This window comes from Sycon ciliatum, chromosome 5 (genome assembly GCF_964019385.1).
Source record: "Sycon ciliatum chromosome 5, ocSycCili1.1, whole genome shotgun sequence".
Lineage (NCBI taxonomy): Eukaryota > Metazoa > Porifera > Calcarea > Leucosolenida > Sycettidae > Sycon > Sycon ciliatum.
Genome location: NC_088647.1, coordinates 13,860,103 through 13,888,092, shown reverse-complemented (window position 1 = coordinate 13,888,092; position 27,990 = coordinate 13,860,103). Strand labels below are relative to the sequence as shown.

The 27,990-nt window shown below is 47.3% G+C and overlaps 2 protein-coding genes across 2 annotated transcripts; one reads left to right on the top strand and one right to left on the bottom strand.

The window, feature by feature from the left end:
• The first annotated feature begins 292 nt into the window (after window positions 1–292).
• Window positions 293–23,909, top strand: LOC135817703 (nuclear pore complex protein Nup98-Nup96-like). The gene is made up of 34 exons (XM_065330936.1): window positions 293–458; window positions 550–591; window positions 1,273–1,440; window positions 2,895–3,065; window positions 3,276–3,380; window positions 3,583–3,638; window positions 4,004–4,111; window positions 4,413–4,533; window positions 5,372–5,538; window positions 6,383–6,517; window positions 6,923–6,962; window positions 7,233–7,358; window positions 7,517–7,669; window positions 7,914–8,251; window positions 8,672–8,746; window positions 8,995–9,057; window positions 9,324–9,488; window positions 9,886–10,372; window positions 10,731–10,870; window positions 11,077–11,190; window positions 12,937–13,041; window positions 13,263–13,359; window positions 13,548–14,783; window positions 15,102–15,238; window positions 15,716–15,898; window positions 16,239–16,381; window positions 16,697–16,760; window positions 17,078–17,325; window positions 17,991–18,146; window positions 18,601–18,854; window positions 20,457–20,545; window positions 21,957–21,998; window positions 22,496–22,593; window positions 23,046–23,909. Exons 1-34 carry the CDS (start codon window positions 419–421, stop codon window positions 23,191–23,193), a joined length of 5,814 nt encoding a protein of 1,937 aa, XP_065187008.1. The 5' UTR covers window positions 293–418; the 3' UTR covers window positions 23,194–23,909.
• Window positions 23,910–26,653: 2,744 nt separating this feature from the next.
• LOC135817701 (uncharacterized) lies at window positions 26,654–27,959 on the bottom strand. The gene has a single exon (XM_065330934.1). The coding sequence runs from the start codon at window positions 27,955–27,957 to the stop codon at window positions 26,956–26,958; it is 1,002 nt and encodes a 333-aa protein (XP_065187006.1). The 5' UTR covers window positions 27,958–27,959; the 3' UTR covers window positions 26,654–26,955.
• Between the last annotated feature and the right edge of the window lie 31 nt (window positions 27,960–27,990).

Sequence of the window (27,990 nt, the reverse complement as noted above, 5' to 3'; positions counted from 1 at the left end):
GTACAAATGCATGGACCGGTACAACGTGCCACCAAAAACGGTCAGCAGTTTGAACTAAAATGGGACTTTCCCTGTGGATCTTCGCGCGCTACAGTACTAGCTTCGCGCTTCGCGATCGCGTTTGGGAGAGTTTTCGCGGTCGCACTGACGGGTGGCCGCTATTTTTAGTGGGGTTGCATGCAGTTGTCAGGTTGTTGTGCATGTGCCGACGGTGCCGGTGACGCAGACTTTTGCACGCATTTTCAACGAAGCTGAGCTGCAGGCTTGCTCTTTCCGTGAAAAAGTATGACCAGTTTTGACCGGTTTGGTGCGGACCATGAGTTGTGGGGAATTGTCCATGCCGGGTAGTCAGCGATTTGAAGAGTATAATTTGTAGCACTAAGAACGCTTGTGCCTCTTCACTTTATGGTTTCACACGATGTTCCAGAACAATAAGTTTGGCGCAACGGGCGGTGGAGGTAAGTTTCACACTGAGAATTTTGTGTTCTAGTCTACATGTACTTGAGTTTCGAATCATATGAACTGTATTTCGTATGTCCTGGCTACCAGGGAATTTGTTTGGAACACAGACACCTCAGAATCAATCACTGGGTAAGATTTTCATATGGATGCTTTAAGGGCACTCATTGTTTGCCTTCAGTCTCATACTGGATCCAGTATACTTCGAAGTACTTTTTGTGGAAATCTGATGTTATGCTTTTTGGGAAATTATCACTTCCGGATGACCAGTTTGTTTGTAGCGTTAGAAGGCTTGATTCGAGCTGTGTTTACGATAAGTGGATTCGCCTAGCAATCAGTTTATTGTTGCAAGGATTCGCAATTTGTGTTCAATTGGGAAACGGACTGTAATGATTCTCTAAATAATTATTTTAGCGTTGACTCCCTAAAATGTAATAATTTAAATAATTGGTGATACTGTACAATGTAAATTTTGAACTGGTAATATCAGAACGTTCATAGGATATGCCATTCAACATTGATGTGCATGCTGACTTTATTGTCGCATGTGTCAGCTAGCTTGTTGTTGCTCTTACTGTTTCACTTTAGTGTAGCAGACAATACAAAGCTAGTATTGGTAGTACTGTAGTAGTGTTTGTTTTACTTGGGCAGTCCCAGCAGACTTGATGTCTTGTTACGGCTTTCGGCTATGCCTGATGTACTCTACTTGCGAGCCCAATTGACTGGAGAAGGATGTGCAGGATCCTCGAGATAGCTCCACAATCAGTATTTCTATCTCTCTGTCTGTGTGCTGCATCTTCCTCTGCTTTGTAGCTAGCGGTATGTTTCGCACCCCAGGCCTAGGCGGTGCCACCGCAACCACTGGTGGACTTGCCGGTCAGGCGCAGGCAGCACAGCCACAGCAGCAAACTGGCGGCGGTCTCTTTGGCCAGAACAATACAGCAACGGCGGGTGGACTGTTTCAGTCTCAGACTCCACAAAGTAAGTCCGGCTGGCTTTTGCCCCCCCCCCCCCCCCTCATGCCCACACACACACGCACGCACTCACACACACACATCAATTCAACGGTATCGCTGCTATGTTTTTATTCTGCTGAGCAGGTGCCACAATCGACAGTTGTAGGACTTAGCAGAACATGACCGTGTACCTCATTACTTAATCAGCAGGGGACAGGCAGCAGTGTTGTATACCTTTTAGTGTAAAAGAGCGATTGAATACAAGTGCAGTCACATAGAGTAGCGATATCAGACGAAAAATCTAACTTGAAACCAGAGGAATGAGTGATATACCAATCGAATCAGTATCCAAAACGCTCCGTACTGGTCAAATTTTAGGTGAATCCAAGCTATGGAAGCGGTATTTATACGCCCTCGAAGTAGGATGACAGGCACCCGCCATTGTCGTGCTGAGGGATGCACCACTGCATACAAACAGCAAGAATCGATGGCACAAAAGCCGTCAACTTGCCCAGTGCGTCATGAGCGGTTGCCATGGGGAACAAAGTGCAGTGCTGAGGGAAAGTGCAAAAATTACGACGAATCCGTACTCCAAGCAACAAAATTAATTAGTTCGTCTCGCCATGGACGGCAAAGGACAACACCTTGTCGGAATCAAGCATTTTTGTTTCTCTATCGCAAAGCTACTAATGTAGTATCGAACAACTACGCCAGTGAGAATCCAGGAACATTGGGACGTGTTTTGTACAGTTATTTTCATCGTTCACCTTGCTCTGTTCCAAGACCAGTCCATCCGATATCGTGTCGATTTGGTTTACCTCGAGCTGCTTAGCCAGAGATGATCCAACGCACAAATCACGTTGTTCCTCTGGGCCTCTCATCAGAACTGACACCACTACTTGAACACGCACGTAGACCACTCATATGTACCCTGTTCACATAGGTGCGCACAAAAAGATCAAAAAACTATGGTGCGCAAGCAAGCACGGCGACCAAACTTTGCAAGAAACTAAATTCAAGGACGCGGAAGACGATGGTGAGCGAATCCAAGGCGTGCACCGATGCGCAGGGACCGAAAAAGCCAAACGAAAATAACCTACTTTGGCTCAACGGCAGCTTCGCGAAAACACAACGCAGATTGCTAGTTCAAACTCTGAACAGGGGCTTTCTCTTTGCTCTTCGCCTTCTTCCTCTCCAAACATTTCAAAAACAAGCTTGGGCTGCTGTACGAGTCCATGGAAGTATGCTGCTTGGATGCCCACGCGATTTTTTCAGCCTGGTGCAGGATCATGGTCGTGTGCCACGCGTGACTGTAGCTGGTATGGTCAGCCCTGCGACACGATTTTAGGGCGATTACGTAACCACTCTGACATCTCTACATAGAGGCAGTATCTCCACTATGGGGCTGTGGTGTGTGTTGCATTTCACTGACCAATGCTGAACAGTACGCGTAATACATCTCCCTCTGCTTTGTTGCAGGTGGCATATTTCGTACACCAGGCCTGGGCGGTGCCACCGGAACCTCTGGTGGACTTTTCGGCCAGACTCAGGCAGCTCAGCCACAGCAGCAACAAACCGGCGGGGGTCTCTTTGGCCAAACCAATACTGCAGCGGCAGGTGGTCTTTTTCAGTCACAGACTCCCCAGCAGAGTAAGTTTGGATAGAGGCCCTTTCGGCACATGCGTACCACACTACGTTGGTTAGCTGGTGCGGATATGTCCAGCGCAGTAATTGCATGGTCTTGCCCTTCTTTCTCTTTGCTTCGCCGATCTGATGTGTTTGGGCATTTTGAGGACCGCATGTCCCGTCTATCCGTGGTTCTCACTGCTCTGCTTTGCATTTATTTTGTCTGTTGTGCAGGCGGTGTGATCGGTGGTGGAGGTAACATCTTCCAGACACCAACCAGTCAAGCAACTAACTCGCTGTTTGGGGGTGCTAAAGCACAGCAGACCACAACACCATTTGGTGAGCTTCATAGTCCTGTCCTAAAGACTGTTTTTGGGGGGGGGGGGGATTTCTGTCTCGGCTTAGAGACATCAATTGTGTGAGCATGTAGCAGTAACTTTATGTGCGGAGTGCCTTCCATGTATCTAATGTGTGTGTGTGTGTGTGTGTGTGTGTGTGTGTGTGTGTGGCGCTCTGTCTGATCTTTTCTTGGCTCCATTAGGCAACACGTTTGGTGCAGCAACAGCTCAGAATGGCACAGCTCAACCTGCATTCAAGGTAGGCGACGATCATTACTCGGAGCTTTTGAAATGTTGAAGCTTTCCAAATTATCAGCTTAGGGCACATCACTGACAAACACCGCAGGCTATAGCCCTGCACTGAAAAGTGCAATGATTCTATCCTTGTCCTCAGAGTGTGCTGTATTTTCAATATTTCATATATAACCTGTTAAATCCAACCGTGCAAGGGACTCAAAGCATGAAATCCCCCTTATCCAGGTTCAAGCGACTAGAATCGATACTCTTTGGTCCTGGTTGTAGTGGTCCTCTGGGCCGGGTGGGTGGTCTTCACAGATTTTACTGCACATGTCTTTACCTGTATTTTTTGGTGATTCGTTTTCTTTTCCACTATTCCTTGAACAGGCTCCCCAGCAGTCTGACACGGTCACCAAAAACAATCGTACCCAGACCATTCAGACTAGATTCCAGACCATCTCTTCGATGAAGGAGTATAGCGGCAAAAGTTTGGAAGTGAGTATTGTATCTGTTCCATTATTGTGGACAATATGATATATAATTCTCTCTCTCTCTTTTCTCTCTCCCTCTCCCTCCCTCCCTCCCTGGCCTATCCATTAAACACACGAAAAGGACAGCATTGCGTGGTCTCTGATGCTGGCCTCTAGTTGTGCTCATCTCTCTACTATCCGCCCACACCTCTCCCCACACCACTAACACATACACACACTCACGCCCCTCCCCACACCACTAACACATATACACACAGATTAGTCAAATCGTACTGTCTTCATGTCTTCCTACTTTGTGTGTTTAGGAATTGCGACTTGAGGATTACGTGGCAAACCGCAAGGGGGCCCAAGGTGGAGCCGCAGCAGGTGGTCTGTTCGGTGCCCAGCAGCAACAAGCTGCGGCAGGAGGGCTTTTCGGACAGCAGAGTAAGTTGGTGCTCCCAGTCTTATGCGTTTGGGGAGTGCTGTACAACTGTTACGTGTAAGTCTGTATTTCACCTGACGACAACCCGGCTTGAAAGTACAGTAAGTAGTGGATATAACGTGCCCCTTTGATTTTCGATAATTTATCACTATAGCCGGTGCATCGCTATAGCCGATTTGCATGTATGACTGACACATGGCACATGACTGCATGAAATGATGCGTACATGCTGGAAAAAGCATAAAAAGCAGCCATGTGTACATGTGGCTGCTTACAGCATGTACAGGGAAAAAATTTCTCTCAATCATGTCTGCCGCCAGATGCATCCAGGCAACATTGGATCAGTTTTGGAAGAAGTGAACTATATTGGAAGAACACTTGTTTTGTGATCATCACTCTTGATCAGTATATGCGATATTTTCCTGTGCATTTGATATGGTTTGCTTCCTGAAGCCCATCACAATAAGCGATATATCGGTATAGCCGATAATAGTGTGTATAGTGATATTTTAGCTGTATTTTGTTGTGATTTGATTTTGATTTTGGTGAGTTCTATCATTATAGCCGGTATATCGTTACACCCAGTCACTTTATAAACGATACTCACTGTATACTACACTGTAGTGACATTTTGATGTCGTTCAAGAGCCTGAAGTGGGTCCTTCTCAGTGTTATTGTAAGTATTGGGTTGGCGATTGATCTGTTTGTGTGTTTGGAGGTACATGTACCTAAAGGCTTATTTGCAGTATTTGTCTTTTGTGAATACTCAGCACCTTCTGGTACCAGCGATCAAATGTCCTATTGCACTTTCGTTTTCTTTGTGTTGTTTGCTTCCAACAGCAAGTCAAGCTGGAGGCTTGCTGGGCCAACAATCAACCGCGGGTGGTGGCTTATTTGGTAACCAGCAACAGCAGCAGCAACAGCAAGCTGCTGCTGGTGGCCTCTTCGGCAATCAGCAAAAGCAAGGCACAACTCTATTCGGTCAGACCTCTGCAGCAGCTGGACTGGTGAGTGGGCTTATGTACCGGCAATGCTTTTTACCCGATATTTTCTTTCCTTGACTCTTTGAATCAGCCGCAGACAACTTTCAACCTTTGTTAATAACTGGCATTATCACAGTGGCTTTCCATGTCATGAAGTACACGCCGTGCCTTGATTTGAGTTGTGGCTCTCATCGCCATGTTTTTTTCATTTAGGATCCAATCGTGCAAAGTACTTTGCATTGTATGGCTTGGGTCGCCATCTCTGGTTGCATCAGCTATGTGTGCGTTGATAGACCAAAATAGATGTGGCCATTTTGTTGTTCAACACACGCCTATTAGCTTAGAGAGGTTCAGTCACTCGTTTGTTTCCTAGTCAATGGGAGAGGTCTGGGTTAGAGTCACGTGTGTATCTCATGGATTGGATTCGTTTACACGACTCCAGGCTGTTTGATTCGTTTACACGAGTCCAGGCTGTTTGATTCGTGAGTGGCTCCGAGATCGCACTGCCCCAACTAAGTATACAAAATGGTAGAACAAGAAGTACGATATACTACCCGTACATTTGTACCTGTATTCCCGTTGCTGTTTCTGTTGCCGTTGTGTCGCCGTGGCAATGAATGTCGTGCCCTGTTGATGAGTTACCGAACCTTTTTTTAAAGTTTTTTTACACTTGCCCGATTCTAACACGAAATGAAATCAATTTTCGTTTTGTGCACTGAACCTCCCTAATTAAATAGCATGTCTGCCTTTTTAGACAGCGCCATGCATATATTGCCTTGGAATGTGCTCCTGGACTGCACCCTGCTCGCTTTCTATCGAAGTGCTTTAACGCAATACTGATGGTGGGCTGTTTGCTATTGTTCCACAGACCTCCCAGGCTGGAGGCATCTTTGGTCAGGCTGGCCAACAGCAGCAGCAGGCCGGTGGGCTCTTCAATCAACAAGCAGGTCAGCAGCAGCAAGCGGCTGGCTTGTTTGGCCAGCAACAGCAGACCCAGCAGCAGGTAGGTTTACCCGTTCACCCGTAGTTGCCCTGGACCACAAAAGCTTAGAACGCATGTGGATGCCATAGAGATCCCAACTTCACTTGGTTCAGTACGAAGGTTGGCAGCAATTTCAATCAGTCCGGCCGTATCTTGACTGTTCATATTAAAGTTATTGTTCATATGGCAGTCACAGGTGGCTTCGCCTAGCAGTGGCACACATCGGTAGTGTTGGTGTAATGCTTGGCTCACCCAGCCGACCTGGCCAGAACCTGTTAACAGCATCGCACTACAATTATGTGTTTTGTGGTGTTCAGCACATGGTAAGAATCCCTTGGCACAGTTTTGTACGGAAGACACGTGCATATGCATGGCGCTGCTGTATCGCCTGAATTACTCACCCCTTTTTTGTTTGTGTTGATGCAGGCTGGTGGTCTGTTTGCAGGCCAGAAGACAGGACTAACTGGTAAGCAGCAGTTAGTGTACAGTGCGCATGTGACTCACTTGCTGTATGCGTGTAAATATTTGCTGTGTACATGTGCAGGCATTGGCCTGCCTCCTGTGAGAAGTGGTGGTGGTGACTAGTTACCCTTGCAGGCTTGCAGGCTTCTCTTGCACTCGGCGGTGCTAACTATGCGTGCATCCCTGTGTGTGTGTGTGTGTGTGTGTGTGTGTGTGTGTGTGTGTGTGTGTGTGTGTGTGTGTGTGTGTATGCGTGTGTGCATTGTTGATGCAGGCCTTGGCACGACAGGCCAGACTGGTGGTCTCTTTGGTGGTGCGCAGCAACAGCAAGGGCAGACTGGCCTCACCCTGGGTGGAGGCGCTGCTGGAGGCTTATTTGGCAACAAAACTGCCGCAGGAGGTGGGTTGTCCTTTTTTTAAAGTGGAAAGCTGTGTTGTTTGCATAGTCTGTAATTATGGTCAGTGCTGATACATTTGTTTGTCGGCAGTTACTAGTAGACTTTCTGATAAGCATACTGTGGGTGGGTGTATGTGCATGATGTGTATGTTATGAACCAGGTCTTACACTGGGTGGTCAGACACAGCAAGCAGCCGGCGGTATTGGACTGGGCGGAGCGGCTGGCGGCGGCTTGTTTGGCAACACGGCGGCTGGTGGCTTGACCGGTGGCCTTGCTGGAGGAACGCTGGGCGGTGCCAATCAGCTAAAGCTTGGTAAGAGATGTCTAGCATTGTTGCATTGTGATTTCTCTTGCGACTCTTTAACACATTGGCAATTGGTGAGATTTGAATATTCCTCTTACACGTCTTGCTGGTTCGGTGCAAGATCAAAGCCATAAGATGGCAGGGAAGCATTGCTTCGGGCATTTCTGTTTGTGCATGTTTTCTCTTGCGCTTGAGACCGGTACACTATTGGTCATGCATCATTTGCTCGCATTGTTCTCTCTTGCGTCTACAGGTCAAACTGGCACTTTGGGTGGTGGCTTGACTGCCGGTGGTCTTGGTACAACCGGTGGCCTTGGTCTGACCGGTGGCCTGGGAGGACAGGTGGGTGCGACGGGGCTAGGAGGCACTGGTCTCAAGCTGACCGCCGGCGCTGGTCTCGGCGGAGGCATGGCCGGATTCAGCTCCATCGGTGGCGCCACCAGTACAACCAACAGCGCCAGCAGCCAGGTGACATCCCTGGGTACAGATGCAGCCACCGCTGCTCAGCAGCAAGCACAGCTGCAACTTCAACTCGCCACGCTGCATAACTCGCCCTTTGGAGATTCACCGCTTTTCAAAACTGCCCTGCAGGTGAGCTGAACCTTTGTCAAGTTTGTGTGTTTTCTTACAAGTATGTGTATGTGAGGTAGGTGTAGCTTGCCTCACTCGTAACTTCAAGAGTCGTAAGCTTCTCGTTTCTCTCAGTGTATCCTCTCTCTCTCTCTCTCTCTCTCTCTCTCTCTCTCTCTCTCTCTCTCTCTCTCTCTCACCCGGATGGAACGGGAGTTTTTCACCAGTTTCCTGGACCGTGTTTGGTGAAACATCGTAGAGTGGCTTTGATCTACACAATGCACTGGTATCTGTGTACCTGTCAGCTTTCACACATTTGTTCATAGTTGGGCGTCTCTCTCCTTGCTTTGTATGCCACCTTCATAGCTTGACTGCTTTGTGCTCTCTATCTCTCTGGTCTTCGGCTTACTAGTTTGTGCTCTCTTGTTTCTCTGGTCTTAGGATGCAAAGAAGTGGAGCAAGGATCAGCCAACCCCAGCAAGCAAATCCTCTACTACTACTCCATCCCATATGAAGGTATGCTCCGTGTTATTCACGACGTTAAAGTAAATATTCACAAAGCCTATGTCCGTAATCTTGAAAGTAGTACATAGCTAGATTTTGCCTTCGCTGCTGGCTGCTGTAAGCTGTGCGTGATTGTGCCATTGCATGCAGCCTTGAGGGATGGCAGTATCTAAATTGGTCGGGTGTTTGGCCTGGATGGTGTTTCATTGTGCACTCCTTATTGTTGTTGTTGTTGTTTGCCCTTGTCTTGTATGGCCCAGGTCAGCTCCAAGGCAGTAGCTCGCCTCCGTCCTCAGCCACTGGTGAGCCGTCCTGCAGCAAAGGTGAGTGTTGAGCAAACTCCTAAACATGCATATAAGTTTATGTTTTCACGACACGCAACATGTTCGGTGAAGTTGGGGGGGGGGGGGGTCCAGGAATGTGCAATGGTACACTATGTCCTGTTTTTGTTGTGTTTCTGACCCTTGAGGTACCAAGGGTATCCTTCACGTTCGGGCCGAGCTTGGGAAATATTTGCCCATTCTGTACCAACGCTGCTGATTTTGAGTCTGAATGTATCCTCCCATTTTTGGCCCTCCTTTCTTCGTAGGCCCAGCTCTTTGATGGCTTGGAGAGTGATGTACCCGGAACTTTGTCATCTCCGGACTTGTTCGTCCCTCGGTCCAGCGTGAAAAAGCTAGTCATCAAGCCAAAGGCTGCATCATCGCCATCTGACTCAGTCGCAGCGTCTGCATCTGGAACGCCTTTGCGCAACGTAAGCTTATCTGTGGCTTTGCTGTTGCAAAACTGCTCTGGCCGGTTTTCAAGAATTGCATACAGTGCATGTATGGTGGATCAGTTTGTGAGAAGGGGAAAGTCATAGTCGCATGCATGCGCTGTCGTAAACAATTACTTTGACGCTATTATCCTGTGCTCCGTTGCGTTTCTCACTAGTGACTATACTTCAATACACTTTGTGGTTAGAACTTACAATTTCCGAATGCTCAATAGATGACATATTGAATGTTCTATTAGACCTACCTCTGAACTGTGAATAGATGCTGTAATAGCAAAATTCGTTTTACATGTACCACCAGGTGTATAACTTGTTTTGCTGCGCGCTACCCACATTCTTATGCATGTCTACATTGCTTTACTCTTGTCGAATGCAGTCTACTCCATCCACGGGCAGAGATGATGTCACTGAGGCCAGCATGCCCACTATGCATATGAGCGACGCTGCCTACCCCCAGACACCGCTTGGTACAATGGGCTTGATATCGCCTCCACAGCAACAGCAGCAGCAGACATCCAGCACAAGCGGTGGCAGCACACGGCAGGCGGCTGACGACAGCGTCACTAGTTTGGGAAACGACGACTCGTTCCGCAGGCCAATCCGCCGCTCGGGTCGACCAGCCAATGTGTCCGTGACCCAGGCATCACCACAATCACCTCGGTCTGGATCGAACTTGAACGACAGCATGGTTACTTTGGCCAGAGGCGATTATTACACGGAGCCACCGCTCGACGAACTGGCCGCCATGGTGAACGGAGACGGTCGCCTGGTCGTGGACAAGTTCACCATTGGGCGTGAAGGTCTGGGAGAGATTTACTACCCTGACACAACCGACCTGACTGGTGTCAATCTGGACGAAACTGGTAAGGGGCACTGTCACACACACACACACACACACACACACACACACACACACACACACACACACACACACACACACACACACACACTTTCCACGCCAAGATTAGGCTGAGCTTGTATCGTAAGAATATTTTAGTGTTCTTCCTTAGTCCTCTACATGTAGTGAGTTACAGCGGATGGTGGCATGTGGATAGCGTGTGAAATTGACGTTGAAGCAGATGTGTGATGGGAAGGGCACGCACATGTAGTGTCGTTGTGCAGTGCCGTTTGTCTCTGTGTGCCTGTGGATGGTTCATGATTCTTCAGTTTGCCACTTGCTAAGCACTCTGTTTCCTGCTATTGCTGCTGCTGTTTGTGCAGTATTCATTTGCCAAAGCGAAGTCACTGTCTACCCGGACGATGAAAGGAAACCTGAAGTTGGCGAGGAGCTGAACAAGCCTGCTATTATCACGCTGCATGGAGTCTGGCCCAATGACAAGTCCACAGGACAAGCTATCAAGGTTGGTGTTCTTCTATGGTGTGACATGCTCTCAGCTATTGTTTTGTTGTTTGGCTATTATTTCGTTACTTTTTCCGATGGTTTCTATGTGCTCTATATTTTGTACTGTGGATGGCTGTGGTGACAACTGACTGGCAAACTTAGGATCAGACTCGCCATTCTATATGATCCGTTACTAGTACTTATTATCTTGTGTTGTTTGAACAGAGTCCCAACCGCCTGGAGATCATGAACTACCGTAACAAGGTGATGAAGTCCACTGCCAAGATCGGGGCCGAGTTCATTGATTATCGTGCTGAATCTGGTTCCTGGGTGTTCAAGGTATGTGCCATGTGTTTCATGTGTGAAGTGCTGCATTGGCATCTGGTCCACGCTGTTTGCATCCTTGTGCATGCACTAGACCCTCCAGTATCTGGGCGTCTCTCTCTATCTCTCTCTATCTATCTCTCTCTTTCACCGAGTACTTTTCTAGAGCTGTTGAGTAGTATTTATACCACTACATGTGCACCTTGTACCGTATTTCCTTGAACACCCGCCGCCCCTTGATTACCAGCCGCCCTTGAATAAGCGCCGCCAGTTTATTTGAACTGAGTGTTATTCGTACACAAGTGCAGAGCAATTCACAATTTATACGCAATTTCACAGCTACGAGATGACCTTCAGCTACGATGTCATACTCCTTCACATGCAGCTAGTGCTGCTCTCTGTTCGGACAAAGGACTCAAAGGCGATCTAAAAAAGGGAATAAATCGAACACGCCATGATGATGACCTCTCGCAACATAACGAAGAGCAAGACGAGTTATTTTATCGACCACCAAAAAAGAAAATGGGACGCGAACGAAGTAAACGGATGAAATGTAAGACGCTCTGAGGATTGTCAAATCTACAAAATCAAGAACTCAGATCGGAGAACTTGTCTAGGAGAAAGTGGACACTGACGCTATGAAAGAAACAAACGCAGAAAGAGAAACATCCAAAATTTTCAGCGTCGACGTCTTCTTGAAGCCCCTCTACTTCATCCTCGTCGGCATGAGGGACTGCTGCTGCTGAACATGCAACTAACTTGCTAGTCGAGCCTCAAGCTCCCTCGCCATGATATTCTTTCCAGTGCAACAGGAAAAGAAAAGAAGCTGCACTAGCCTACAGTGTAGCTGGACAACAAAGGTTCAACAGTGTACATCGTATGTGAACTCTACCGCGGCATACAGCACGCACATTGTGACGTACAAATATTTTTCAGGACCGCACCCGTTTTGCTAGTTTTGAATACAGGCTGCGGCTGCTGTTCAAGAAAATACGGTAATACATGTACCATGAACAGTTGCTGTCTTCATCACACAGTTATCACATGCGCGGTGCTTTGAGTTTCAGATTTTTCTGAGTTATGAACACCCTTTGGCCTCAAGGTGCCTAGATAAGAGAGGGTCAAGTGTGCACTCAAATAGGGCTGAAACGATCATTCAATAACTCCTAACGATCGACCAGTATCATTAACGATCGATATATTGGTTTTATCGATTCTTGTCGGCTCTACTCGTGTGCCTCGCACACACGTTTATGAATATATTCCGTGATCCTTTTGCTACATTAGAATTTTGTGGCACCGCACTGGTGACATCTGTGGAAATCTGGCTGGTTTTATCAACATGAACTAGAGAATTTCATGTTGTTTCTAGAGCAAAGAATTCTTGTCATCACCCTCTGGCAACTGCTCTTATCGCCGACCTCTCACACAAATGAACCAAAAAGACAAAGTCTTCTCTCCCGATCTCTTTCAAAGCCACAAATCAATTTTACCGCGCTTGGAAGTACATGATTGTACTCGTATTCACTATCGAATGGAGTGCAAGGGCTAGAGTACTGTCACTGATATGCATGCATGATGAATCGTTAGCACTCGTTTTGAACACTAACGATTATCGATTGCACTCTTAACGATCGATATGCGAGTTATCGGTATAATTTTTTCAGCCCTACACTCAAATATAACAGTCAACAGGCTAAATGATGCAAACAACTTATCGTCATTGGTTGTATTTTTGTTTTGGTTTTGTCTTGTCTCCAGGTTGAACATTTCTCCAAGTATGGTTTGCCTGATGAGGATTCCGATGCTGAAGATGAGAGTGCGGCACCACTCAAGAAGAAGAAGGCGCTACAGTCATCAGATCCAGTATGTTTGCCGCATTAGTCAATTTATTCTGTTGCCAAAAGTGTGCGGTTATTTCCAAACTCTTCTCTCAAGTTATTTTTATGTATGACTGGCCGGTAGAGGGATAAGTGACTTGCCATCTGGTGTGAGTATGTATGATCTGTTATTACTTGCAAATGTGTTTTGGCATACAGACACTAACCCCTTGGCTATGCATTTCTCTTTGTCATCTCCATGTGCAGCGCATTGCTAGCCTCTTGTCCACCAAGCAAGGAGACCAGAAGCCAGAATCGTCGGGCTTGCTGCCATTGATCCCATCGAAGACTGCTAAGACCCATGGTAAGTGGTGAACGTTCCATGTCGATCCTTTTCCTTTTTCCGGTGTCATTGCGTGGCATTGACTCGGGGCGTTGTTGTGCGCCGCTTAAACAACTATTTAGAGGGCACTGCAATAATAATGTGTGTGTGTGTGTGTGTGTGTGTGTGTGTGTGTGTGTGTGTGTGTTACCGGCTGTGTTCTGGTGTAGGCCTAGACACCGAGGAAGACACTGATGGCATGATGGCCACACATGAGCACACAGGCACTTCGGAGGCGACTAAGGAGGCGTCCGTGAACTCCTCATCCAGGCATTTTGCCGCCTCGATTGGACTAAACCCGCACCGTGTTCAGCTGATGAAAGCCTCGTTTTTCACTGAAGAGGGCGATGAAGATGGTATGGATATCACACTGGGTGCTGCACCATCTTCCTCCCAAGTCTACCAGCCATCCTCCGCCAGCGATCGTGGCTTGTTTGCCTCTAATGGCAGTGATGAATCTCCTGGTAACCAAAGTATGGTAATGCGTCCGGGGGCAGCTGTTGCCCTGTCTCCCTATCGACGCACAGATAGTCCACGCATGGCAGGAGATGATCGTCAGCAGCAACACGCGTCGTCCACGCAGCTTCCCTTCCTGGCACCGGAGTCGTCTTCCAAGCTGACCGCTCACCGATCAGCTCTCACCCCGCGCAAAACATTGCTTGGTGGTGGTGGCAGTGGGGCTGCTGGCAGCATGTCACGTCTTCAACAACAACAGCAGCAGCCACAGCATACTGGCCTGCAGGCGGACATTATCGGCAGTCCCATGCCCGCACACATTGCCCGCCTGCCCATCCTGCCGTCCGGACAAGCGCAGGGCACTGGTCCGCGTAACGATGCACTGTCTGTTGCCTCCGCACAGCGCTGTCTTCTCCCTGTGCCTGCCGATCAATCAATCACTAGCGGCAAGATAAATGTTGTTTCCGACGCTGGACTCATGTTTGGCCGTTCATTTCGTGTTGGCTGGGGACAAGGCTGGCGTCTTGTTCACTCCGGTAGCGCTGTAAGCAGTGCAAACAAGGCAACAGCCACCAGTGAAAACCGCCTATTGACTATGATGGGCAAGGCGCCGATAAGCCAGTCTTCGTCGTACTGTGTGCAGATTGAGCAGCTGCATGCCTCTCCTCAGCTGCAGAACAGCAGTGCGGCCAAGGAGCGCATCACACGCTCCATGCAGATTCAGCTCGACTACACGGACGTGTCGACGGACACCAGCGTACCACACCTGACTCCAGTGAATGGCGTGGAGGCACTGGACTGCCATGCCACAGAAGCAAAGCAGCGCTTTGATGGCGCTGCAAACGATGAAAAGACGGGACTGGAGTACAGTGCACAGGTCTGGGCGTTGACCTCAGCTCTCTGGGGCAAGCTGTCATCGGCAAACGAACTTGGCGGCTCACCTGACACAGGTGTGTGTTCTTGGTGTGCCTCCATGGCTGCTGCTATGTGTACGTGTGCGTGTGTCTCTCTCTCTCTCTGTCTTCTTGTCCCCGCTTTTGTTTAGCTACTGGTATGTTCGTATATGAAATCTTGTTGAAAGCTCTGAAAATCGACTGTAATGCTGCTGGCTCAAGGAGAGCCTTTTTTGTTTGATTATCATCTGCCGTGCCATCAACTGTGCAATGTGCAAAAAATACCTGCAAGTGATTGAAGACAACTGTGCCATTTTTTGTGGTCCTAAGCCTCGGCCTGTTGCTTTACTATGTTTGGCTGCTTGCTCTGTGCAGGTGGCATGGATACTGGCTTGAGTCTGTCCGAGTCGTACGGCGAACGCATGGCCCGTCGCCGTGCCGTGTCCCAGTGGCTCAGCTCCGTCACGGCGAAAGATATTGGCAGTGTTGTGCAGTATGCGGCTAGCAGCCAGGTAGGTGTGTGTATGTCTGTGTGTGTGGGTGAGGTGTCAGGTATTTTAATCGTGCCGATGTGATATAGCGAGGAGTGTTCTATTCAAGTGTGATATGAATAGCACAACCATTTGCAGCTTGTGTTGGCATGTAAGCATGCCTTTGTGCATGCATTATGCATACAATTTGAATTTCAACTGAGATAGAAGCCTGGTTTGAGTAAAAGCCTGGCCCACACAGATCAGCACATGTGGTCATAAGCACTGCTTTTGTATACGACTTTGCGGTGTGCGTTTTTACCGGGCATGGTGTTGGTGGGAATGTAAACCGTACTATCATGTAGTACCCAAAGTAGATCGTGATGTATTTGATTTACGTGTAGTTGCATGTCAGCACTACATATGTGTGAGGTGAACATCTTGGATAACTCAGCTTTTTTGATGTGTTCTGCGTTGCATCTCATCACGACACGTATACTAATGTCTGTGTGTTTGCAGGTGGAGGAGAGCTACCTGAACGCACTGTTTGCCTTGCTGACTGGTCAGCAGATAGCAGCTGCGGCACGGCTAGCTATTGACCATGGTGACACAAACCTTTCGCGCTTGATCAGCCAGTGTGTGGGTTCCTCTAGTTTCAGAGAGAACGTCGCCATTCAGTTACAGCAGTGGATGGAGAGAAAGGTACGGCTGTGTATGTCTTTCGTTTGTCCCTAAATTAAAGCAACAGGCAGGTGACTGAGTTTCATACCTTCGCTCTCATTTGTCCTGTGATTATTTTGTCAATCGCCGGGTTGGAATGCTGTGGGTAAATCAATCCCAAAACTCAATGTTTTATAATGATAAAATAATCATGAAAGGGTGGGAATTTTATACTTCGTGTGTTGTGTGTGCCGAGTGTGCTTTGCATTATGTCATTGTTGTGTACCTCATATGCGTTCTTATATGTACATACTTCTTTTTCTGATTTTTTTCTGATTTTCTAATTTTGTGTCCTGTTCTCTCCTGCCCACTGGCTGTTCAGACTGACCGCTTCTTGTCACAAGAACGTCTGCGTATCTATTGCCTGCTGGCCGGTCTGATGGTGTGGCAAGGGTCTGACTCGTCCGTCTACGCTTGTGCGTGCGATGGTGTTGACTGGCGCAGAGCATTTGCTGTACATTTGTGGTAAGTCACATACCAGTGCATTGTGAATACACTTTGAGATGCACAGCACACAGCAGCAGCAGCGGTAGTCTAATAGTGGCTGTGATCTAGATGTGTGTATAATTATGTGTTTCTGTGTGTGTGTGTGTGGGGGGGGGGGGGGGTGTAGTGCCTGTGTTGCTGAATGTCTGCATACGTACGTTATGCTGACTAGTGTCTGCTCTTGGTTCTCCTGTTCTCTGTTTGTCTTGCTATTTACTTGCTGCACACTTCAATGTACATGTGGTACACCCAACCTGATTGCTTGAATGCATGTTACTCTCTGCCGTTCTTCAGGTATGCCGCTCCTTATGAAGCGTCCATTGCTGATGGGTTTCAGCGGTATCTGCAAGCTTTCAAGGTCAGTGGCGTGTTGCCAGCCAGCAGAGATTGCTGACAAGCGCTGCGTATCTGCTACACTTGCTGAAGCGTGCTTGCACGTGCTCACGAATAATCAAGTATTAATCCATCCTATGTACAAGTTGGGTATTGTATTATAATGGCAGTGTCTTTCGTCTGACACCCCTAGAGAGCTATCGTCTTTTTTTTGGATCTGTGATGTTGCGTGGATGCATGCACCTCTTGGTTACTGGCATCATACAATCAACATTGGTTTTAGTTTATAGCCTCTGGCCTTCTGTTAAGTTTCTCTCTCATTCGGATTTTTTCTGTTTTCAGGGCTACAGTGACGAAGATGGTCGAGTTTCGCAGCCTGCTTATGCCGTCGCTCCGGATCCACACTATTCCGCAGTAAAGGTGTCGTCGCCGTCAGCGACTGCGGACGATGATGTGTACGGCGACGGTTCGTTCCACGTGCGCGACATGCACTTTCACTTGCTACGCCTGTACAGCAAGCAGACCCATCGCTTGCAGCGGACACTGGACCCCGCTACCCACACTTCGTTTGTGCTGGACTATCAGCTCAGGTACGAAAAAAGCTTTGGTTATTTTTTTTGGTTTCTCACCTTCTCATGTAATTTGCCCTGCAATGTAAAATGACCCAGTATCAGCGAGAATCGACCTTCAGGTGAAAATCATCTTTTGCAGAAAAACCTCATTTTTTCTGCAAAGGCAAAAAGATCTCTACTGTGCACATCCAAAAAAATTAGTTCATCGCCACAATGAAAGCTTTTGATCGTCCAAAGAGCATTTGCTCACGATGGCCAACTACCGTCCAGCTCTGCCAGAAGTCATTGGACTTCCTAGGCCGGACTCGTTGCGTCTGGTAGATCAATAGATGTTTTTGTCGACGCCCAATTCCTATTCAGCGACGAGTATTTCAACATGATTTAGGCGCTCCGCAATTGGAGCTCTCTGCTGGTGAAACACTTTCTGACATCAGGAAATCCTCGTGGGGCCTTCTGATTTTAGTGCAGCTCCAGATGATGGCAATCGGTTCAACGTCTAATCCGTCATCCCTCTCTTGCTTCACTTTGATCTCTTCCGCAGAGTAGCGAGTTGGTAAATCCTGCGTTACTCCAGTCTCTGTCACGCCGTATGCTCTTATTGAGACTGTTCCGATGAATGCACATTGAAGAGAGTGTGTGTGTGTGTGTGTGTGTATTTTCTCTGTTGTATCTGTGGTTTGCAGTTGGCCTCTGTTCTGCGTGCTGAAGAGCCTGAACTATGAGCACATGCCCACGTCACTGGTCTCTCGGCTCCACTGTGACTTTGCTAGTCAACTGCTAGCGCTGGACATGTGGCCATGGGCAATTATGGTTGCTCTTTTCATTCCACAACGCCAGCTGTAAGCTTACAACCATAATATTATTCTTAGTAGCTCACCTCGATGTATCGTCAAATAATTATAACGGTAGCACTTTACATTTATGTTGATGTCGGTCAGTGAGTCACACTGGGCTTTCCCGTCTGCATGTGACCTGAAGGCTCTGTCTGCTTGGCTTTACTAATGCAAACTGTGGCGAGACTCGCGGCAGTTATTTGCTTGTGCTCACAGTTCAACAGTGGAGCACGGCTAGTTTGTGGCAACTATGAGTTTCATGCTCAGTGCACAATCATCCGGCAACATCCCTCTGTTCATTTTATGGAAGAGAGAGGATCCAAGTGGAAGATGTAGTATGTTTTGACCTGGAGTAATCATTATGTCACTGCTAGTGCATATGTCATGTTGCTCAATAGTTGGTGGTTCCTCTGTTTATGTATGTGTGGTTGTGTGTGTGTGCGTGTGCGTGTGCGTGTAGGCGGCAGAGCTTTGTGCACGAGATTCTGCACCGGTATTGTCGACTGACTGAGACGTCTGATCTCACCGAGGAGGACGAATTCATAACGGAGCAACTATCGGTACCGGCCGAATGGATCCACCAGGCTAAGGCAGTGCGTGCTCGCTACGAAGGCAAGCACCTGCTAACTGCTCAGCATCATCTGCTGGGTGGTCAGTGGATGGCATGCCACGGCGTGATCATCAAGCACATTGCCAGCTCGGCCATAGTCAATGGTAAGGTGACTTTGTGTGTTGCCCGCTCTGCCTTAAGGCTAACTTAGGTGTGTGTCTGCATCAGGGAGTCGTACTCAAACTAGGGAGGTGACACGGCACAGAAATCCGTGTCACAGGGGTTGACTCGCACCCGTGACCCCTCGTTGTTATTTTTGGAATAGTTCAGTCCAGTCCAGTCCGAAAGGTCATACTCGGATCGACTCGCCTTCTGTACTTCACCTCCAAGCGTGCAGCATGGGTGTCTAGTTTTTGAAATTATTGAGGCAGCACATTTCGTTTACAGCCCGTCACTCGCCAGTATTCTTTGAAAGACTACCAGCAATTTGTTTACCTCCTGTCATGTCCGAACTACTTGATAGCAGTGATGGCAACAGCAGCAGTTATGAGACAGCGTGTAGTGTTACGGTAACTGTTCAGAACTGTTCAGAGTCGTATCCTAGGTTAATCCGAATACTAAAATTTGACCCAAATTGCACATAACACGAAGCTGGTTTTTGAAAATTGTAAGTCGTGTATCTGCCCCATTTCTTCTTTATGACTTGCACAATACACCAGTCTTCCTAAACAACACATTTCTAGCAGGGGTTAAGTACCATATAAGAGAAGTACAGCCAGTGATATTGTCATGTTGAAATACTACAATTTTGACACAAATTGCACATAACACGAAGCCAGGTTTTGAAAAATGTAAGTCGTATATCTGCCCCATTTCTTCTTTATGACTTGCACAATGGTCCAGTCTGCCTAAATAACACATTTATAGCAGGGGTTATGTACCATATTAGAGAAGTACAGCCAATGATATTGTCATGTCTAAATATTACAATTTTGACACAAATTAGACATAACACGAAGCTGGTTTTTGAAAATTGTAAGTCGTGTATCTGCCCCATTTCTTCTTTATGACTTGCACAATACACTAGTCTTCCTAAACAACACATTTATAGCAGGGGTTAAGTACCATACAAGAGAGCTACATTGTACATCTAGTCATACTGTCATAAACAGCCAGCATTTTTCCTGCAGCAGTCACACCACCATCATCATTATTTCCAGGGAAATCCTCTTACATTGTCAGCTCCTACGTCGTTAGATACAATGTAGGGGGCTGTAGGACCGGCTCGTCAAAAATAGAGAACCTGAACAAGCGTGCTCGGGACGTCTCAGCAATCGTAGTATGCTTGAGCACTCCAAACTTGATCAATAGTTAATCGTTCCCCACAGAAAAATCATACTTTGCGGGTCTTGCGTTGCACGCTTGGAGGTGAAGTACAGAAGGCGAGTCGATCCGAGTATGACCTTTCGGACTGGACTGGACTGAACTATTCCAAAAATAACAACGAGAGGTCACGGGTGCGAGTCAACCCCTGTGACACGGATTTCTGTGCCGTGTCACCTCCCTAGTTTGAGTACGACTCCCTGGTCTGCATACATGTACTACTATTATGTGGGTAGTATCAGGTATTCATCTAGTGTGTTGTACTTCCATGGTTTGAATTCAGCACGGGTGTTCTTGTATGTTCTTGTGCTTCACTGCGCCGTAATGCAATCTGCTCAACCTTCTTCTGTTTTGTGTGTTGTGTGGCGAATGGTTGCCAACAGGTGATACCAATGCACTGTTATCCATGTTGGAGGAGCTCGAGCCACTGTACCGCAGTGCGATGATTCCAGGCTGGAACAGAGCTGGCCAGGTATGTACTTCTGTTGGCTTACTACAGTGCATTTCAAAACTATAGACGCGTAGTGTTTTGCAAAATTCGATGGGATTTATTTAAATATTTTTAGTTTTTTCTCCAGATTCCGTCTCTGCATCGCTTCACAATTCTGGCTATATACTTTGTTTTCGCTACAATTGAAGTTTATTTTTAGGTTTATTTTTAGGCCAGGTTTTCCGGTTTTACATGTAATTTCTGTTTTGAAGGGTTTGACCAGTTTGTTTTAAGGGTTTGACCAGTTTGTTTAGGATTTTTGCTCCTGCTGAGACAGTGCTGCCAGACCATCGCGGGTGCATTTTTGTACGGGTCCTGGTAGCCTCGTGGTTTCGATCCGTGATTTCCAGTACAAGTGTGGGGCATTCGAATCCCATCACGCCTCCTGCCTTTTTTTCTCTTCTTTTCTGCATGTTTTGGATCTTGTCGGGTGAAATACAGTAGAGATGATAATTATATTTTCTCTTTTTGATTTGATTTGAGCCTCCCTGTTCCCTTCGCCTGACACAACGAGTGACAGTGGTTTCACTCACGCCAGTTGCAAGGTGAGTTCGACAACGAGGATTTCGGATACTCAAGCGTCAATCAAAATCCAGCTCTTGTTCGAAGAAACAATGAACACGACTAATCATATCTTTCTCGGCATCACTGAGATTCTTACGGGCCTTGGAAGCCATTACAGTCAGGCACTCAGAGTCAGAAAATGCAAACAAGAAGAAGATTCATTTGAGACTTTCATTTCTTTTGAGACTTTCCCCACACCTTTTCATTTGCGACTTTGCGTGTTTTGCATCTTTTGTATTTCCCGCGGCGACGAAGAAAAACCTGAAAAACACATCTGAAAACCAGAAAACACTCATGCAAAACTCACGGCTGTCGTGCGCTACAGTACGTGCGGCTCGTACGTATGAGTTCACGCGTCTATAGTTTTGAAATGGACTGTAATGCATTTCACCGACTGTGAGTACGACGCTATCTTTGCTTGTTTCCTACTTGTACATGGGTGTGTACATGTATTATGCGCAATGCATTTGTGTGTGTGTGTGTCTTTGTGTGTGCGTGCGTGTGTGTGTGGTGTGTGTGTGTGGTGTGTGTGTGTGTACGCATGTAGGTGTGTAGGTGTGCGTTTGTGTGTGTGTGTTGTGTGTGTGTAGGTGTGTGTGTTTGTGTGTGTGTTTGTTTGTGCGTTTGTGTGTGTAGGTGTGTGTGCGTGTGATTGTGCTTGCGATGTGCCTGTGCGGGTAAAGTGTATGTCCTGGTCACTTACTAGCTTTGTTATGAAACGGTTGCGCCTGGGGAACATGCTCTTTTTGCTACTGGTGTTTGCTTCCTTTCCACCTTGTACTTGTACTGGTTTGACATTGTACATGTACCTGTTATTGACCTGCTCCAGGTCTATCTGGACTACCTGCGTCTCTGTCAACGCATGCTTTCAGTAAGTCCTACCCAGTGGTGCTTCGTGTCCACTGTTGTGCCTGGTGTGGTGTGTATTGGACTCACATGGTGCCTGTCAATACTGCTGCTCTTGCTTGAACGCATGTCAATATAAGTACTTCAAGTACTTCAAAGTGACCAAATGGTATGTTTGCCACTGCATTGCACAAACAAGTTGCTCCCTCGCATGCAAGGGCATGCTTTTTTATCATGGGACATTTTCGTAATTTGGAAGTGGACAAAACACATCTGTTTAGATTTACAGTGGTGGTGAAACAAATATCAAAACCCAGTAGCCGAAATTCTTTTGGCTTAACGAAGTACAATGCAGTACAATGGAGTTGTTACATGTGTTTTGTCCAAGCGCATCTGCATTGAATGCGGCATGTTTGATGTGACTAACTGTTATGTGTGTGTGTGTGTGTGTGTGTGTGTGTGTGTGTGTGTGTGTGTGTGTGTGTGTGTGTGTGTGTGTTTGTTTTGGTGTCTCATTGGTAGGGCACTGAGAGTAGCAGTCGTCAGGATGAGCTCAACGCCGACGTGGTCACATTGTGTACCCGATTGGAGCACTTGCCTGTGCGCACTCCTCTGGATCGGTGAGTTCTCTGTACCTACTGGGGGTATATGATTTTTGTACAGGTGACCCACAGTCAACGCAAACCGTGGGGGGGGGGGGCAGGAGGTGTTACCTTGTTTCAAAGAGCTCAACAAGTGAGGCCAGTGCCCTTGTTCTCCCTATGCACTGATCAAGTACATATACGCTTATGTTCAAATCCCCACCCCAGCGCTTGATCACGTAACCGTGCATGCTGGAACAGATCACTCGCCCAGTGCAGCCGGCCTCTGCTTGTGTGCTTCTAGTGCCTGGGTGCAAAGGTGCTTCGTCGCTTGATTGGCTACACTCTTGCGTCTTGGAAATACGCCTTGTGTTTATGATACCCTGGAAACAATGTAGAAATTCTACAAGAAATTTCCCCTGTGTTTCGTGCTTCGATGTGATGTTGTTTGTTTCTGTGTGTGTGTGTGTGTATCCTGCTTTGTTTCTCAGCCTTTGCCAGGCTAACATGGCTAAGACCTGCTCGCAATTCATCAAGCCCGCGAACACCTTCCCGCTGCTGCAGTCCCTCTCCTGGTGTGAGCATGGCCACATTGGCTTGCTGTCCACGGCTGTTGCAGCTAATATTCCCGTCGTGTGATTTTGTTCCTTGTCATCTGGAGAAGCATGTAGTGTCGTGGAGTACAGAGTTATCTTCAGTGTTTTGTTTGCCACACTGTTGAGGCCATTGTCGCCGCTGCTGTATTTCCCCAATCAGTTCTGTTTAATTTGTTTTTGTTTGTTTTTACCTAAGATTATATTTTTGAATCCATGAAACCCAACTAATAGTAATGCCATAAGGTCATAACTCGTCGTGTGTTTTGTTTACACGCACACATATTCCACTCTCTGCCCTGTTTTTTTGTATTGACCTATTTGGTCGTGATTGCCCCCTTGCCATTTCCAGGTCATGTGATCTGCTTGAATGCCTTTTTCTTGTAGTTACCCCTCATAGCTCATGCCTGCGGTTGATAGTGCAGCTGTTGTAGTTCTCTGCCATAACTCTGCTGTATCCTTGGGTGCGTTACTTCTATCCTCAATGGGAGGCATCGCAGTGCCTTCTGGGATCATCTCAGACTTCACACAATCATGCTGTACACACTGTGTAGTGACCAGTGACTGATCTTCCGCCGTCGTCACGTACTTGCTTTTTGCTTCGAACACAGCCTTTTATTTTGTCTTGCCTCCTGTTGGTGTTCTTTCTATTCTGTGGAGCTTGTGTCCCTCTGTTTGATCTTATCAGCTGTGTAGTTTTGAATAAAAGATTGCGTGTCTGAACTGCTTCAGGCTTGCATGCCTGAACTGACCACCCAAGTACATGTAGTCTTGCGTAGATCTACGTGTGAAGAATGAAGATGAACCCATGTAGTCTTGCGTAGATCTACGTGTGAAGAATGAAGATGAACCTGTTAACACGGCCATCTGTTTGTTTAGGCACTCGTACTATTCATCATGCTTGAAGGAAGTGCATGTATGGAAATGGTATTAATGCAAGCCTTGCTTGATAGCTAAAACATACAATGTGTCCATCGCCTTGTGTCACGCTGTCGTTGTAAAACATTACTGGAAGTGTGTGTGTGTGTGTGTGTGTGTGTGTGTGTGTGTGTGTGTGTGTGTGTGTGTGTGTGTGTGTGTGTGTGTGTGTGTGTGTGTGTGTGTGTGTGTGTGTGTGTGTGTGTGTGTGTGTGTGTGTGTGTGTGTGTGTGTGTGTGTGTGTGTGTGTGTGTGTGTGTGTGTGTGTGTGTGTGTGTGTGTGTGTGTGTGTGTGTGTGTGTGTGTGTGTGTGTGTGTGTGTGTGTGTGTGTGTGTGTGTGTGTGTGTGTGTGTGTGTGTGTGTGTGTGTGTGTGTGTGTGTGTGTGTGTGTGTGTGTGTGTGTGTGTGTGTGTGTGTGTGTGTGTGTGTGTGTGTGTGTGTGTGTGTGTGTGTGTGTGTGTGTGTGTGTGTGTGTGTGTGTGTGTGTGTGTGTGTGTGTGTGTGTGTGTGTGTGTGTGTGTGTGTGTGTGTGTGTGTGTGTGTGTGTGTGTGTGTGTGTGTGTGTGTGTGTGTGTGTGTGTGTGTGTGTGTGTGTGTGTGTGTGTGTGTGTGTGTGTGTGTGTGTGTGTGTGTGTGTGTGTGTGTGTGTGTGTGTGTGTGTGTGTGTGTGTGTGTGTGTGTGTGTGTGTGTGTGTGTGTGTGTGTGTGTGTGTGTGTGTGTGTGTGTGTGTGTGTGTGTGTGTGTGTGTGTGTGTGTGTGTGTGTGTGTGTGTGTGTGTGTGTGTGTGTGTGTGTGTGTGTGTGTGTGTGTGTGTGTGTGTGTGTGTGTGTGTGTGTGTGTGTGTGTGTGTGTGTGTGTGTGTGTGTGTGTGTGTGTGTGTGTGTGTGTGTGTGTGTGTGTGTGTGTGTGTGTGTGTGTGTGTGTGTGTGTGTGTGTGTGTGTGTGTGTGTGTGTGTGTGTGTGTGTGTGTGTGTGTGTGTGTGTGTGTGTGTGTGTGTGTGTGTGTGTGTGTAGAAAAAAAGAAAAAAGAAAAAAATGAAAAAATGGAAAATATGAAAAATTGCAAGCTGTTGAATGGTGTAATCCCAGCACAAGTTGCTATGTCTAACATAGCTGTTCGCTATCATCGCTTCCGCGATGGGCATGTCTGAGGTCTGAGGTGTGTGTGTGTGTGTGTGTGTGTGTGTGTTTGTATGTGTTGTGGAGAGTGAAATCCGGGCCAGTGTTCACTTTAGCCACTGAGTGCATGTTCACACAGCGTGCAGTATGCTGTACTAGCAATAGCAATAGCAAGAGTATCACTATTTCACTACACTCTGGTGTACACTACACTGGTCGGATTTCACTTCCCAAAACTGGAGCAGTTGCATTTGTGTTGTGCACATGTAGCTATACGCGATATGGACTTTGAGCATTTGGCCAGCGTACCAGTACATGTACTACACATTATTGTACTAGACTATATTTAAAAAAATAATAATTGTAGTACAGTGTAGTGCCCATCATAAACCCATTGGCATTACACGTGTCTAGAAGTTGGCTTCACAATTGCTCATGGTGCTGAAGTGTAGATCTATCTGCGCTGATGAGTTCACAAAGAACGAAGATTGAGTAAATAATATTATATTAAAATAGCAGGGGTCGTACAATTCCAAATAGCACATGTTGAAAATGATGGCTCGCTAGCCAGTGCACAGGTACTAGAAGGAGGTCACGTGGGATGTGTTCTGATGATTGCCTTCACGTATAATTTTTCTCCGCGGAGAAATCTGGACGGAAAAGCATGTGAAGCCCTGACCCAGATATAGTCATTTCACAACACATTTCACAACACTTTCAAAGCACACCCTCTCCATAAAATGTAGCCAAGACTACACATACATGTACGCGCAATCTTAAATGTTACTGTATGTATGTATGTATGTATGTATAATTCATAATCACGAGGTGATCGTAGAGGCATTAATCAGCGAGAGAATTGTGAATGATGTCTCTGAATCCAACTCTATCGTGTGCTGCATGAGAGAGAGCATGCAAGGGAAGACCCGTCCAACTCTTAATGTTAGAAATCCATGATTATTATACCGTCTGATGCATATTTGTACATGTACAGTCCTGCTCAATGACATCCAATCGTGTGAGTCAAGTACACGCCAGGCAATGCGCAGCTCTACATCTGCAAACACTGGGATGTTCAGCTGGTGCCGGGTGCAGAGCTGACTTACTCGAACGGATTACATCTACATGTACCGGCACTATACCAGCTGATGTTTGCGCATACATGTAGCTAGATCACACGGAATGCCCACCGCCACACACAACACAAACAGGCATGCACAGCACACACACGTGCACACCCACACACGTGCACAGCCACCCACCCACACACACTATCGGGCCACGCCGCTCCCAGAAGCGGGAGACAACGACAAGAAGAGAGAAGAGAGAGAAATCGCAAACACACACACACACATACACATGCATGCACACACACACACACATGCATACACACACACGCACGCGCGCACGCACGCGCGCACGCACGCGCGCACGCACGCGCGCACACACACACTTGCTGAACACTGGTTTGGATTATTTGATCATTGTCAGATTGGGATTTAACCTCGCCGATTTCTAAGAAAACACCTACATTTCCAGTCAATGGAAATCCATGGAGCAAATACATGCCAAGCCGGCCAGCCGTAAACATGTTTCTAAAATTAATAAGCAGCAGCATAACAGCGGACGTAAAAAGACCAAGCATGCATTGCATAAGCTGGTGCCAAGACAACACTATTTAGCCCAATATGATGCGACAAAACATTGAGTTCTCAAGCACAAGGGAACAACACATCCCGGCACGCATGACCACCTGAGCAACAGCATGGTTAGCTCGATGCGGCACTTTCTCCAGTAGCAGAAACTGGGGGTTTTAGTCGACGCAGGTACTCGACAAACTCCACCATTTGGTCGTCTTTGAGCAGACCTTGCAGGTGTGCACTGTGGAGTTTTAACGAGATCTTGCAGGCCCTGGACTCCACGCCGCCTCCCTCAGCATGGCCAAAGCAATCCAGTAAACTCTGCTCGTATTCTTCCCGATACACGGCACGGGATAGTATTCTCTGTAGCGACGTGCTCTTCAGCGTATCCACGGCAGATGGCTTAAGGTGTTTAGCTTTCAGGAATACGTCATCATCACTGTTAACTGTCGCCGAATCAAACCAGATTGTGAAGCAGAGTCGACGTGAGTTGCATGGCAGCACCCGGTGCAAGACGCGATCACTTAGAAAAAGAACAGCCCGGTCCATCAGCGGGGGTATAACCACGTTGCGCTCCAGGAATGGCAGCAATTCCAGCTCCCCACCGTTCCCTTGTACCCAGTCGCTGTTTAGGTAGACCAGCATAGTCAGGCCACGGTTGTTCGGGCGAGATGGGTTGTCATAATGCCATGGAAAACAACCGCCTCCACCACTATTATATTGTAACTTGACCGTGCGATGCTTTTGACCCTCTTTCAGGCCCAATGGCACGAGCTTGTTGAATATATTCACCAACTTGTCACCATTCTCAAAAACTTGCCTAAAGTGACCGATTTCACTCAATTTTGTCAGTTTGCTATCATGCATGTCAGCTTCAAAAATGTTAGGTTTTTCTAATATTACAGGCCCTCCAGATGTCTGAAATTGTACCTGATTGGGCAGCATGTGCCCATTCTTGTACAGCCATTCTAACTCCTTGTAGAATGTTTCGCTCGTTCCTCTCCCGAAGATGCCGTCGACCACGACAAACCCCTTATCCAGGAGCTCTTTACAGACATCAGCAGTGACATTCGTCTCCACCGCGCCACACCAGCCTACATCTTTCCCAGCTTCCATTACTGTTTTGAGCATGCGCAGCTGACATCACTATGGTATCATGAGAAA